The 15,389-nt window shown below is 42.9% G+C and overlaps 1 protein-coding gene across 1 annotated transcript; it reads right to left on the reverse strand.

The window, feature by feature from the left end:
* myf6 (myogenic factor 6) lies at positions 1-1,919 on the reverse strand. The gene is made up of 3 exons (XM_069711022.1): positions 1,371-1,919; positions 862-952; positions 1-775 (listed from the first exon to the last, which is right to left on the reverse strand). Exons 1-3 carry the CDS (start codon positions 1,887-1,889, stop codon positions 666-668), a joined length of 720 nt encoding a protein of 239 aa, XP_069567123.1. The 5' UTR covers positions 1,890-1,919; the 3' UTR covers positions 1-665.
* Positions 1,920-15,389: the final 13,470 nt, after the last annotated feature.

Here is a 15,389-nt window from a genome sequence, read left to right on the forward strand (position 1 = left end):
CTGTAGTGGGATCAGGCCTGCTGGATGCCAGTTGGAACAAAGAGAAGCGAACTACTCCGGGGCAGCGCAGACACTTTTTATGGACCTCTAATAGCCGTGAATGTTGGGGGAACTGCTCGATCTGGAGCTGACAGTGTTGTTTTTTTTTTGTTTTTTTTTTCTTCTTCATGGGATGCAGTGAAGGACACTGTGACCTAAAAAGTCTGTTTTCCTTAAAGATTTTTTTCTTTTTTACATTTTAGTGAAATCTGGATACGGTTCAATGCTTGCATTATCTCTGTTTGTCATATACAATACAACCCCAGTGGGATGGATGAAAACGATCCCTCCGGCATGCCCTTGAGTCCTGAAAAATACAACGATCCAAACAACTGCAAAAGTATAATAGTGTAATTTATTTTGTTGGTCGGCTATGTACAAATATTTAAATAAAATCTCAGTTTTCTTAAAGAAGTTTTTAGCTTTTTTTTTTAACACAAAATAAATACATCTAAACACCGTGTTGATATAAAATATGTACAAATTTCTCGCTCTTTCTGTACAAATGAAGACTTCCTCACAAGCAGAAGCCAGAATGGTTGAATAGAGTGGAAATAATTTAGAGATAAACAATGGAAATTTGAACTTTTAAAGTTGTTATCTAGGTTAAGGTGTTCGCTGAGGTTTCAGTTTCCCGAGATGTCCTCGGAGAATTTGATTTTCTCGTCGCTGGTGATGCTGTTCACGATGGAGGACAGACGCAGGAGGCTGGAGGACGCCGAAGACTCACTGGTGCCTGAAGGGAAAAAGGAAACAGACTCACAATACTGCCTGACTGTTAGTTTTTATTATGGATTATAAAGGGAAGATGGACAGGTGTACCTTCGCTCTGGTTCATTGCTGCAGTGGAATGGTCAGCAGAGGTCGGCCAGGTCTCAGACGACTTCTTCCAGTGGTACTCATCACTGGCCGCCTGCAGAAACACACGTTATATTATACGTCTTCCGGCTGTTAAAATGTACTTTCTGTATCTTTATCCATTTGTATGTTAATCCAGAAACAGGCCTGATATCTGATATATCTATGACACGCACACTGAAAGCCCCTAAGAAAAGGATGGAAACCAATTGGAGACCACAGGGCCCTTGAAAAGTGATGCCCTCCTTAATGAACACTTAGTGCCAGCTGTAATAAAAATATCAGCGTGACACTTTCAGTAAACACATCATGATATCATTACAAGCGCCACAAACACATTCGAAGTCCATGCAGGGATGTTATTGATGCAGGAGGGGAATAGTAAAACATCACAGAGTCCTTGTGATGTCATTTGAAAGTCATGAGTCCAACAGACATTCAGACTATGGTGGGGAATTTCTTCTGTAGCTTACATTGTGTTCTTTGGCGTTTAAGGAGGACCCGTTTTGCGTTGTTTTCTCCTGCTCGTCCAGCGTCTGCAGCAGGTCCTGTAGTCTCTCTATGTAGCTAATGGCGCTGCGTAAAATCTCCACCTTGGGTAGCCTCTGGTTGGGATTGGCCACGGTCTTCCTCTTCAGCGCTTCGAAGGCCTCGTTGATCTTCTTGAGCCTCCTCCTCTCCCTGAGCGTCGCGGCCTTGCGTCGGTCCGTGGGCGCCGACTTCCTCTTGCAGATCTTGCAGGCCCACATGAGGCACTGACCCTCGCAGTGCGCCCGGAGACCCGGGGGCGCGAGCACGTGCTCCTCCCCGCTGCTCTCCCCGCCGGTCTCGGACGGAACATGATCCTGGCACGGGGACAGCGGGCTGTCGTTGCCGTTGTAGAGAGGAGACACCCCCGCCATGTCCAAGTGCTGCAGTGCTCCATGATCCCCTTCCTCCAAATAGCGCAAATCATTGAAAAGATAAGTGTTGGTCTCAAAAAGGTCCATCATATTGTTGCGCCCCTCTCCCTGTTTTCACAGTGGGACTGTGGCATTTAAATAGAGAAGCAGGGACACAAGTCAACAGGCTTATATATAGAATGTGAAACTCTATCCAACACTTTGGCTGTCACACTGCGACAAGCGTCGTTTTTTTTCAATGGGTCCTCAGAAAATACTGACTTCGTGTAGGGAATAAATACACTTTAAGGCCTTCTGAAGGTTTTGAAATGTCACCCTAAGTTTAATAACAAGTGCATTGATTGTATAAATGTGGAGATAATGGCTGAAAATTGATATTTCCCATTGAAAAAGTGAAAAAACATGTTAAAGGAAACGGAGTTCATTGGGTTTCTACTCCAATAGGAGTTGTAACCAGTTAAACATTTATCACAGCTTTTGAAGCTCAGTGTAGTCAGTCTTTTGAAAGAACAACTTTCGCGTTGCCAGGATGTGAAAAAAAAAAACTTTTACATGCTGGCATGTGTAAGCCTGCTGCAGCTTCCCTCTGTGTCAGTGGATGAATCATGTTTCTGAAGTGGTTTATTCCTCATGGGATTATATGACACGCAATGATGCTATGCATAAATAAAGACATCGGTCATTTGACTGTCGAATTCACAAATCACTGCTGCGAACGATAAACCAGAGAAAAGAAAGTAGAACATGCTTCACACAAAAAGAGAATAGAAACACAAAAAGCTGTTAAAGTCTCTGTTTTATGGAGCGTTTTTATTACTTTATGATTGCCCAATTTTAGCCTCCAACCATTAGCTACATCCGCTCTCCCTTTTGGAGGATCGTGCAAAACATTGGCATAACTGATCGCCATTTCGATCCACTATTAGGCCGATAAAATCTAACTTTAAAATCATCAGTTTAAAAAAAAAAAAAAAAAAAAAGCCATCTACGAATTTATACTGGGGCAAAAACACATCAAATTTGACCAAACTGCGGAGACTTTGAGGGCGGACTGCCCGGACGCTGCAGTGACTCATCAACGTACATAAATCGTATTACAAGACGGAACTTAAATCTCACATTTAGCACCTTTTAAAGACCCATTTTCTCACCTCCGGTGATCTGAGGTTAAGCAAATAGTTTAGGTTCGATGTGCCAAGTTTTGATACCATCCTAATAACAGTGGAGTTGAGTCCAAAAATGACAACGTCCCTGACATTCAGGCTAATTTAAAGACTTCCAGGCCTCACTGTAAACTACTTTCTCCTGAAGAAAATGTCCTTATGAAAATAGTATTTGTAACCTTCAGATATAACACATTGGATTGGCACGTTTCTTAAGGGGAAATGTGTCAAAACAATCACAGCCACCAAGTGTTTAATACTGTGTCATTTAATACAGACGGGTGCACTCCCTTAATGTGCCGTGCCGGTTTTAGCCGGCGGGAATTTTACGGCCAACTGTAACGTATAGAAAATCCCAACATAAATAGACAGGAATGTGCAGAGTCAAAACAGCTTTGAGAAACGAATGCACAGGGAGGTATAAATAGAAACATGGCTCCTTCATTTCAGATTCATTAAACGGATAAAAGCCTTTGAGGAGGTTGATATATTGCCTGTGGCATTTTTTTTTTTCTGCAACCTGAAAGGGCCACGATTGGAAACTTCACAGGCGGGAATGTGAGGGATTCCTATTTTTGTACGGCTACGTGACCTTGTGTCATGAAAGGAGACGAGATGGTCACATCAGGCGGCAGCTCCAGAGATGGAGATGCAAACACACCGCTCACATACGCTGATAATTCCTCTCCTGAGAGACGTATGAGGAGCAGGTTTTTTTTTTTTTTTTTTTTTTAACGTGTGCCACGGCACAGTCAGCTCTAGTTATGTTGTTGTGGAAGCCTGAGAATCGTGGGTGCCTTTCATCATCTGGCAGGTAGTCTGAAACAGAGCGACAAGTCAGCACAGCATCTCAAAGTCACACACAATTGAGTGTAATGAGTCAGGGCAGGCCATAGTTCAGTGAGAAACACTGTTTATATCAGCTTCAGAGTTGGAGCTCCGAAGCATCGTAGCTCTGAGAAACAACCAATTTCTAAATACTAAAATAATTATCTCAACAAAAAGGCTGTAAATCCTCGACTAATCGCAGCTACGTCTACTTACAAATCCGCGAGCCGTACCGTGCCGTTCATTTGTACGTCTGGTGTAAATCTGATGTGATTACAAGGCCGGGAAGGCAAAAATGACGTCTTAACGAAAGAATTAGGTCGCAGGACGATTCGACAGGCCTACACGTCACGGCAACAACCGTAAACACACGGTTTAACGCTGCGGAACGGTCGCAGCTTGGTCGGGTTTCGTTAAAGATCCTGGTTCGGGTCAAAATAAGTATGTCAGTGGCACAAGTTAGGCAAGTAGCGTTAAATGCGTAACGTTACTTAACTTAAGTTAAAATAAGCGAACTTTGACGTTTGTTTTTACACGGCGGGACAAGAACCGCGGACTCCTCGTGGATGTTTGCTCCATCCGACCAACCCAATCTCCTCTTGATACGGACTTCCTGACTCTTTATACTCCGTCACATCACCTGACTTCCTCCTTTGCTCCCGTCATAATTATTACGGCCACCAGAGGTCACAATAAATGTGACCTGTTAATAAGGGCATTTGCATGAGCGTAATCATGCGAGCGAGCCAGCCCAAACCCGACATCCTGAACGTGTACACTCATGTCCAAAAGTTATTTACTCACTGCTAATCAATCACGACTGAATATGGATTTTAATATTTATAAAAATACTGAATGTATCACAATGAGATGGATGGATGGATGGATGGATGGATGGATGGATGGATGGATGGATGGATGGATGCTTTATTAATCTAATCCCCAATGGGAAAGTAGATAGATAGATAGATGTAGAGGTAGGCAGGTAGAGGTAGGTAGGGGTAGGTAGAGGTAGGTACTTTATTAATCCCCAATGGGAAAGTCTTTCGCTACAGCAGCATTTATAGATACAGGAAAGAAATAAAATAACAGTAAAAAATATTAAATATAAAAATGCACAGTATATACAATAAAATAGAATAATTAAATTAAAACTAACTAAACAATAGTGCAAAGTTGTTGTGTTTTTAAACATATTTAAAAACAAAGAAAAACAGACAAGGGTGTTGCTGCTTGCTTGTTGAAGTATTCTCAGGAGCAGTCACTTGTGGAAAACAATATAGCTTTAATATCTGTTTGTTGTTGTGAGCTTGTCACGCAGCAGAAATGATACATACACTATAGAGGAGAGCGTCTACGTGCCTACGAACGTGGCACATAAGTTCTCTCGAGTTGGAGGCGTTTGGTGTCCGGGTGTCTTTTGTCAGTTCAGACAGATTAATGCATCACAGAGTTATCATAAAAACAATCGAAACAAAAACTGGTACTGCATGCCCTGTCACTGCTGCTTTGTCATTGTCTTGCAAACAGATAGTCACAGTGCAGAGAAAAAAAATTATGATAAATGAACAATGATTACAAATAAATTGGCTTCTAAATAGGCTATATATTAAAATCGAGCCTGACTTCAGACGACAGTTTGCCGTGATCGTTGTGCTGCACTGAAATGTGCTCATTTTGGAGATGGATGTAGTCGTGTTCCTGCTGTGCCCCCGGTCGTGTATTGTCTCCCCGGGGCTACTGTGCATCCTGAACCCGACCATAAATTCCCGTCAGTGTCAGGGGGTTGACGCTTCAGCTGTCAGGGAGAATCATGGGGTAGCCTGGGCAGAAACTCCAACTGGAAGGACCTGGCCTCTCAGGCAAGGAGGAGGAGGAGGAGGAGGAGGAGGAGGAGGGATGTACTGGGAGAAGAATAAATCTGTCTGGAAGCTCGGAGTCGGCAGCTCTGCAAAAATTTGAGCGTACTGTTGAGAGCTGACACAGTGACAGTGTGTAAAATGTCTAAATTGCTTCTGTAGATCATCTTGCGGTGGTAAATAAAAAAAAAAGGTCATTTTGCAGCAACTTGCGTGCAAAAAAAAAAGCCAAAAATCTGTCTTAGTTTATGAGGTAATTTTGGAAAGTAAACTTATTTTCTGTTTCAGTTTGATTTGAAGATTGCCACCACTCAAATCTGTCTTCCTAAATATGAAGCTACAGCCAGAGGGTGGTTAACATAGCTTAGCTGAGTTACTTGTTCGCTTTTACTATTCTTTTGCCTTTTAATATAGCCAGGCTAGCAATTTCCCTCTGCTTTCAGTGTTTATGCTAAGCTAATAAGCTAAGCGACGCTAAAGGGCTGCTGGTGACAAGAAAGAAAATCAACTTATTTCTCAAAATATCAAAACATTCTTTTAAAGAAAATCACAACTTGTGTTTTACACATATTCATTAGACAGCTCTACTTCCTAGTAATTTCCTTCTACAAGCGTGTAGCCTAATATAAATTTAAGGAACATCATTTCAGTCTTTGGTGCTGAGCTCCATAGAGAATAAATTTGGTCAAATAGGTCCAGGTGGGTTTTTTTTTCCCCCTCTACATCGCTCTGCCTGCAGCCACATGAAATTCATGAGGAGGAAAACTTAAAAAAGGAACCCCTGCACCTCAATACTCTGAACATTAAAGCGGGGACCATCTCCTCCAGTGGCACTCAAGAGATTCAAACATTTTTTATTTCAGGTGAATAATTGATCAGGCTCTGGGGGAGAAGTGAAAAAGAGATGATAAGATACATCAAGGTGCTGCAGATTTAGTCTAGCTATATCATCCTTCAGTGTTTGTTTTCTTTTCGGCTACTTGTATGAACATCATTGCAGTATGATAGGAATAAGTACCAGAACGTCAACTGATTGAAATTGTTACTTAAGGGTTTCTACTTCTCTCTATTATTATTTTATTTCACAAGCAGAGTCAACTTAAACTCATGTTATTTATACATTGTATTAAAAATGATCACAGACATATTCTGCACATATTCCTCTAAACTGGTGAAGCATGGATGACATATTATCGCATCGACCTAATTAAATTGATCATATTTTGTTCGTCAGCAACGCAGTGCTACACTTATCCCCAGAATTCATCATGTGGCGGTTAGATGCTGCTAAATTGCCTTCTTTACTGTGGTTTATTTTCCCAACTTTTTCTTGAATCCTCACTTTATTTTTTCTCTCTATCTTTAGTGCTTCTCTATATTTTTCCACACAGTCTTAACCCCCACCCCACCCCACCCACCTCCCCCAAACGACCGGGCCTATCATGTTCTCTTACAGTCCATGCAGGGGGCTCGTACACAAAGGTCACGTCCATGCGATTTCTCTCCTTCCAGGCGGGTGTTAGAAGCCGGATCCAGTTAGGAGTAGTGCTGACACGGGGGTCACAAACACAACTGATAATGAACATGAACTGTAGGACCTTTTTCTCCGAGCCCTCCTCCCCCTCACACACCTCCTCCCCCTACCCCATCACCACCATCAACACCACCACCTCCTCCTGGCTTAGCTCCTGCCTCAGACAGGCTGCACACTCGTTGGGTTGTTTCGAGAGGAAACCCTGAGCACCGTGACGGACACACTGCATATAACCCGGCTCCACACCTGGGATATGAATTAGACAATCAGGGGTTAAGTACTCTGGTCATGGGCCCGATGACAATGCCTCACCTGGGATCACAACCTTTTTCACCTTCAGGGTCACCGGTCCACTGACTCAGGTCGGTAGATGAGTGAAAAGGAGAGCTCATATCTCAATAAAGGCTATACGGAGTTTGAGAAAAGAAGTCGGGATATCTGATGATAAGTACATCATCAGATTTTCATCAGAGATTGAATCGAAAGAGAAAATAAAAGATGGATAGAACATTTCTGCCATCTCCTCATTTTTGTTTTCTTTTTTTGTCCCAGTTCGTACGGTAATAAATTGACTCTAATAAAGAATTTGAGCCAAAAAGACCTTTTTTTTTTTTTTTATCATTCGTCAATTTCTTTTTTTTACCCTGCTTCTGTGATTGATAGCAAAAAGGCAGAACTCCAAGACAAAAGAGCAAAAGGTAGAAATATTTTACAGGCCAAACAAGTACAAGCAATTATCATTACTTTGAAAGGGCAGTCTTCAAGAGGCAGACCTCGCAATTTTTGTGCTCAGGAAGGAAATTTCTCCTACTGATTTTGTATCGTCAACTGCTGAACTTCATAATATTCTTTTACAAACTGATGCCTCAAATTACGAGGTACAATAACGATTACAAGGGTAGATAAGAACCAAGTCACCAAACCACGTGCAACTCAGGCAGCTGCCAATCATTGAGTTTCCTTTCGATGATGAAGTCTGACGAGATTTGTAAGCAAAAAAGAAGGCACATCATTTTCGTTTAACTCTCTTTCAGCGCAAGACCGGATAGAGAGAGAGGGACAGAGCACCGGAGAAACACTGCCCTTCACCTGGTAAATCACATATCTCTGTCTTGCCTGTGTTTGCTTGGAAGGCATCAGGTCTCTTCTTCAGATGACGCATCGCACACTACAGGCGTGTCTGAGTGTGTGGCTGCTCCAATCTGCTAACATGGGCGCCAAAATCAAAATCAAGACGATGCCAACACGCCACACAGGCACTGTGTCCCGGGCCGAAGTGTTTGAGGCTGCTTATTCTGAGTTTGGGCTTAAAAAGGAAAATTCCCTTCACAGTTTAAAACCACTTTTCATGACTTGGGAATTAGGAAGGTCGTCCGAGTGGCATGCACGGTGCATTTGAGGGTTTTTTTAAACATGCAAATGTCATAAAATTCAATGAAACCTAACACCCTCCTCCCCCATCCCCCGTTTTGCGCAACAACAAATGTTGGTGCAATTGAGCTGCTATAGTGGTATAGTCATAATGTGGAGTATTGAAACTCTAGGGAAATTTCTCAGAACCTCACTGGAAGGGTGCCAGACGAGGCTAAAGCCCTGAACAAACAATGACTCCTCTTCCTCGAGCCAACAGGAACTCTGAGACAGTCGACAGCAGACATCATCGCAGGCCCCTACCGCCTGGACGATAGCATCTCCCACTGAAAACACAGCTAATCTCTCTGGCCCGGCTCCTTCCAACTCCACAGCGGCTACAGACTCAACGGTGGTCAAACAAACCAGAGAGTAACCGTCTCTTGAGCTAAGCTAACAGACGGGTCCTCTCACTCGTGCCCCGAGCTGCGGGTCAGACGGGGGGTTTGGATTTCAAAGGGGCGAAAAGAGGGAGGGTGGGAGGGGACACTGATGGCATCTGCCTTCTCTCTGGTGGACGATGCAGGGATTCAGTTCAAAGGCCCAGCGGCTGAAGTGCATCAATTAGCGAGGGGGAAAGAGCTCGCTAACCTCGCCCGTTCGCCCGGCCAACTCTCTATGACCTCAGAGCGTTGCATTATGAGGCACGATGAGAGTGTCGCACGCTGGTCGGGCAATGTCAATAGCCCCTTGCAAATGGACTGGTATTGATGGACCGGCTTAAAGGGTTGCTCCCGCAAATGGGTGAAAAGAATAATAACGGGAAGATACAGCAGCGAGGGCGGGCAGGTCTGACCAGCTGTTCGCGTCCCCGCCGAGCCGTCGTTTCAACGGGTCTCCGCTGTAATAAACACAGAGAGTGACCCTCCTCGGCTTATCCCCTGATATCCAATGGTGATTTAGTTTTCAGTGATATGAAGGCCCCTCCTGATTGATTCTGTCCTCATTCGGGAGAGTGATGGATTGGCCCTTTTTTAGCCATTCGGTCGGTGTGTGTTCAGGGCTGTATCCCTGTCGGCCTGCCAGACGAAGCCACTGATGGGGAACTTAAGCGAGGGCGGTGGCCTTGACCCGGCAGCAGACGATAGGAGACCTCTCGTCTGGCCGGCGAGGTGAGACGCCGACCCCGCTGCCCTCTGTCTGTCTGGCCCTCAGCGCTTCACTCATGTACTTTACGACAAGTGCTTTTCTGAAAAGTGAATTTACTGCAGAAATAAAAAAAGAAGAGGGTGTTTGTTTGTTTTTTTGTGTGTTTTTTTTTTTTAAAGCAGTCTAAAGGTTTTTTTTGTGTTTTTTTTTTTGTGTGTGTTTTTTTTGTGTTTTTTGCAGCGTTTCTTTGATGTCGCCGCCTGTAAACGATCTGGTGGAACATCAACTCTGAATATCACACCGCCTCTGGGAATCGGGGATGTAGCCAGTGATAACACAGAATGAATCCAATCATCAGCAAGTGTGACTGTCGCTGTGGCAACCCCCGGTGACAACGATCCACCAATATTAGTTTTTTTTTCTGAAGTGTCTGAGGCAAGAACAAAGCGTGTTTTGTTACAATGAAGATTAGACTCTTGAATAGCAACAACAGCAGACTTTTTTTTTTTTTTTTGGGGGGGGGGGGGGAGGGGGGTGGATAAAGTGGCTGGCTCCAAGAGAAACTAATAGGATATTGATGAATGTCAGTGATGACGAGTGAGTAGGGGGGCACTGCTGCGCTGTATAATTGGTTATATGGGGGTCTATCATTAAAACAACAGATAGTGAGGGGCGTATAGCAGCTTTGGCCGAATGCAGGTAATAACCCGATAGCCATAAAGCCACAGTGGGTAAAAGGCAAAGCCATGTCCGGCTCAGAGCCTTTGTTATCCAAAACCAACGTTTTTATCCTGTTGATTCAAACATTTAGTTAATATGAACATTCCTCCAGAGGCGTGTCATCCAAAGTCAACACGAACATGGCGAAGCGTTTTCAAGTTGTCCAAACTTTAGTCGTCTTTAGTATCTGAAATAGTTCTGATTCAGCGCTTTTCTCTGTTTTATAAATGTTGATTGAATATCTTTGATTTGGGGACTGATGATTGGCATTAGATTTCTCTTTTTTGACATTTTATGGCGTAAAATCCAAAAATAACTTCCAATAGAGTCATAAAAAATGACAATAATTATGAGTTGCAGCCTCGATTTGAATAGATTGTGTTTCAAACTGTTCATCAAAGACATGAAACATGAGCTAATGTCCAGAAATAATAAATCAGAATGGACGATCACAGCAGTGCACAAACAATGCAAAAAATATGAAGATATTGATGAGACAACTCCTTCGGTTTGAGTTATATTTGGGTTTTAATCGAAAACCTCAAGTGTCCCGTGGAGAAATAAATACTTTTACCTGGTTTACAGCTTACAAAAAACATAACGTATAAGATGCAATTACTCTCAAAAATGGAAATCTTGTTATGTGAAACAATAAAGCCCTACATGGTGACATATAATGTTTATCCTTCTTTGACATTTAATGGAACAAACATTTGACGATATACTCAACATATGAATCAGTGATGACAGTAATTCCTGCAGCCCTGATTTTAATGGTCTTATTATGAAGCCGTTCATCAACGGTGTGAAATACGACAGTGTGTCGTTCAGATATAAATGAATATTGATAATCAGTGAAGTGGTCACTCAAATGCAGTTTGTTTTACGATGCAGTGACTCATTCTGATTTACATCCACATCTCAAATCTCTTAGAGCTCAAAAGCTTCTTTCTAATTTATTCTATTTCGACTATTAAATTGCAAATGCTCCCAAATAAATAAAACCTCCTTCAGAATGGATACAACGATCCATAAGTACACTTTATTATTTGAATAAGAACTTCCTGATGTTGACCTCCCATTTATTTGAATATTTGAGGAAAGCAGAATAAGATACCGGTTTTCTTGAATATGTTGCACTTTACAAACAAAATAACCCAAATGACCAACAGGCCCCTTTGAATTGAATATTTACGATTGTCTGACTCGGCTGAAAGCTATAAATGAAATGTGATTTACAATTGATCCCTGTAATGTTGACAAATGGGCTGAAGGTCCGTCCTAAACGTGTGTGGCCCAAAAACGTAAGAGAATCCCAGAGATTCTCACTTTTGACACTCGCATGAATTATTCTTAACAGGTTGCTCCCGGCACTCAAAAAAAGCTCATCGGACTTCCATTACTGTCTAAACACACCGGAGAGGGGAAGTCAGCACCGATGCAGTTGTCCGAGCTGAACATGTTTGTGGGCAGCATCATCTGTGTGCTGCGGGCGCTGTGATTATCTCACTCTGGAGGTGTGCAGAAGGAAAAAGAGTGTGAGACAGAGGATCAACTGCCACACACACACACACACACACACACACACACACACACACACACACACACACACACACACACACACACACACGCGTGCAGACACAAACACATAAGTCCTACAGCATGCCTGCTGCCATGCATTTCACTGGTCCTGAAGGTCATCACCACCTGTTTGATACAATAAAAAATCTAGCATTACTGTTGTGGAAGTTATTGGAGATTGAGTTTCATTACGTGAGTGTGTGATATCAGTGCAGGTGCATGCAGGGAAACGCTCAGACGGGTTTGCTATTATTGATAGGGAAGCATCAGTCTGCACTTTTTACTGGTATTTCATTTCATTGCCTTACGGTGGGAGACAACTTACGACGGCATTTACAATGTTTTTGCAGTAAAAAAAAAAAAAAGGTTAATGAAGAATATAATGAGTCGTAATCCACTGCAGGAGTTAACCGTGCGTGCGTGATAAAGGTCAGGACAGGCCTGCCAGCACTCCTCACAGATAGAGCATGGATGTGATGTGAGAAGAGGATATCTTTTTCCAGAGAAAGTCCCTGGCTGAGCTTGTAGGGAACGGTTTCCCTTAATGACTTAATCCAAGTTCAGTCTCAGTGGTTTCAGCGCTTTCAGTGTGTGCGCGTCTCGGTGTAATCCTCACTGTGAGATGGGAGCCCAGAGCTGACCTCACTGTTTGGTTTCACAGAGTCTCCGGGGGCCCGGGGAGGTTTCTGGGGCCCCGGTCCTTACAGCAGAGCGGTCTGAAACACTGACATGCAGGCCGGGGTCCGCCGGGACCGCCGGCCCCGGCTCCTGTTACCGCCGGGTTAGTCACGCTCTGTGAGATTTATGTGTGGAACAGTAGTGAGGGTTTGGGTTGCACGATACGACCAAAGTGTCGCGATATAAATCCCCCGCAGGATTGAACCCGTAATACCGAAGATGCCTCAAAGTTTGAGCCAATTTAAAACTTTTTAATCATAAAATATATCAGCTTTCGTTGACTTAATTTATTCCGTTTCTGCATCACTTCTCCTGGACACTATTCATGTCACTAAATGCTCTGAATTATGGAAGGAAAGTGTGGTTTTAATCACATCTCCGCAACAATTAACAAAAATTACAATCTGCCATGAATGGTCTTTAGGTGATGAATACAGACAACATAATGCAAAAAAGTTAAATTATTCTGGTTTGCAGAGAAAGTATTCACATCCTTTACTGAATTATGGAAATCGGAATTAAATGTTTTCATTATGCAGAAAATTAGCCTCTGGTTCTTTCAAACTATCATATATCGTAGAGTGTTGTGAGAAGTGATGCATCAATATGTAGGTTGCATTTTGCTATCATAACTTGGAGTTTATTTTAACTATATTTTATATTGCTGCATATTTGAACCTTGAATAACAATGTAGCATATTTTTTATGTTTTGTTTGTAAATTAAGTAGAGGTATAAAGGGGCAAAAAATTGAAATATTGCAAGTCCAAATACCTCAACTTCCTGTTTATGTATTGTTGCACTTTGTTACATTACACTGCTGGTGGGTTGGTATTGTTATAACGCACTTTAGTGTTTCCTAAAATATCGGGTGACAAGAGTTGGTCAAATTTAACGCCTGAGCAACATTTTTGCATTTTGATAATATGATAGACTGAACCTTCATCTCAGGTTTTCTTTCCTAATTATATATTTTTTTTCCCCAAATATACTTTTTTTTTTTTCCTGTTTATTTCAGTTTTTCTTCTTTATTTCAGTTTTTTCACGAGGAAAAGGTGACTTACGGGACAAAAATGACTACATAAGAAAACTTTAGCAGGGTAGTTTCAAAGAAAATTGTGTTTGTATCAGCATGTGTATTTAAATGTTGGCATTTAGTGCTTTTTGCTTTAAAGTCGGCGGCGTGTTTCTCCTCTCCACATGCACCAAAACGGCCTCTTTGTGATGATGTCGGTGGTAAATAGCAACTAGCTCTGCCTTATGTATACTGTGAAACCTCTGCAGTGTTTGCTTTGCCCTGTTACAAAAGGCACGGGCAGGAATATACCACCAAATAACTCACACGTCCCTGTGAAATTCCTTCATTCATGAAGGCAGCACGTCACCACCACAATTTATTTATCAGAATTCAATTGTTCCTCCTTATTTTTCAGCACTCGGACATTCAGACGTTGGTCAGCTGAGGCTTTCACGCAGTTTACAACAACGACCCAACAAAACAACAAAAATCTAACAACGTAACTTCATGTGGAGACCACACAGCTAGATAACTGGATGTGAGGTGGTCGTTTTTAAAGCAAGCACTTGTCCTGGCTGACATTTGGACAGGGCGCTAGTTAATGTGTTGTTTCACACTGTTTAGGGTTGATAGGGTGGGCTCGTGGTGTGGATGGAGCCAGGGCGGGACCACCTCTCTGGTGGCTGACCCTGGGTGCTCGGGGCAGGGGGACAGGTGGGGTGGGACCCCCCATGCTTAGACACAGACCTCCAGTAGAGAACACTTACTCCTGTCTCCTGAGGTGCATCATCACATACAAATTTGGGGGAAACATACCTTTTTTTTTTAATGCAGAATTTTGATACATTTCATTAATTTTATGCTCATCTTGCGGCACTTAAAAGCTTTTGCAAAATTCATGTTTCTTTCCACTCTGCTTTTTCTGAACCTAAAACATCCTTTTTCAGACATTTTAAGCTGAATTTTTCAAATACAAAAGCTGTGTTATGACACCTCCTTCTCTGCGTTGGAGGTTTAAGCATCCCCGTGCTACATGGCAGAGACATAAGGGCTGCGCACACATACACACACACACACACACACACACACACACACACACACACACACACACACACACACACACACACACACACACACACCCCTGCATGGATGCCGACCACAAACAGGCAGCATAAACAATGCTGAGTCTGCCTTCTGTTTTATCTCCCTGCCACCCACAGTTTACACCAGCGGGGAGCTGAAACTTTGCGCTGCCCGGGGTTCATCCGTAAGCCCCCCAGCTAATCACCATACCCGAGCCGATCACAGAGCATGGCTCCAGACCATTAGAGCTAAACCGCCCTCTGGCTCCCAGTCAAATTATCAAAACACAAACTGTAACTTTAAACTGCTATTAGACATTATTCCAGTTTTCCCACCGACCCAGTTCCGCTGCCGGCTGAAAATCAAGCCAGCTCCGTCTGTATTTTCGACCCCTTTGGAGAATTTTAGACATTGTTTGAAGAGAGCGGTGCTGATGTTTGAGAGCCTCGCGCTCATTTGGACATTCTTTGGGAGTGAGGAGTTCCTTTGGGGGCCGTGTTTGAGTTTTGAGTAATTTCTTCACGCCTCTCACATGGAAAGAAGATGATCAGGGTGATGAACAATAGGAGGGAATGGAGTCATCTTGGACCAGTGATTCCCCTTTCACCCCGCCACTGCTTTTTTGGCA

Source organism: Brachyistius frenatus, unplaced genomic scaffold (genome assembly GCF_029030835.1).
Source record: "Brachyistius frenatus isolate BFR_SWC_R1_liver_20210118 unplaced genomic scaffold, ASM2903083v1 Contig_96, whole genome shotgun sequence".
In the NCBI taxonomy this organism is placed as follows: Eukaryota; Metazoa; Chordata; class Actinopteri; family Embiotocidae; genus Brachyistius; species Brachyistius frenatus.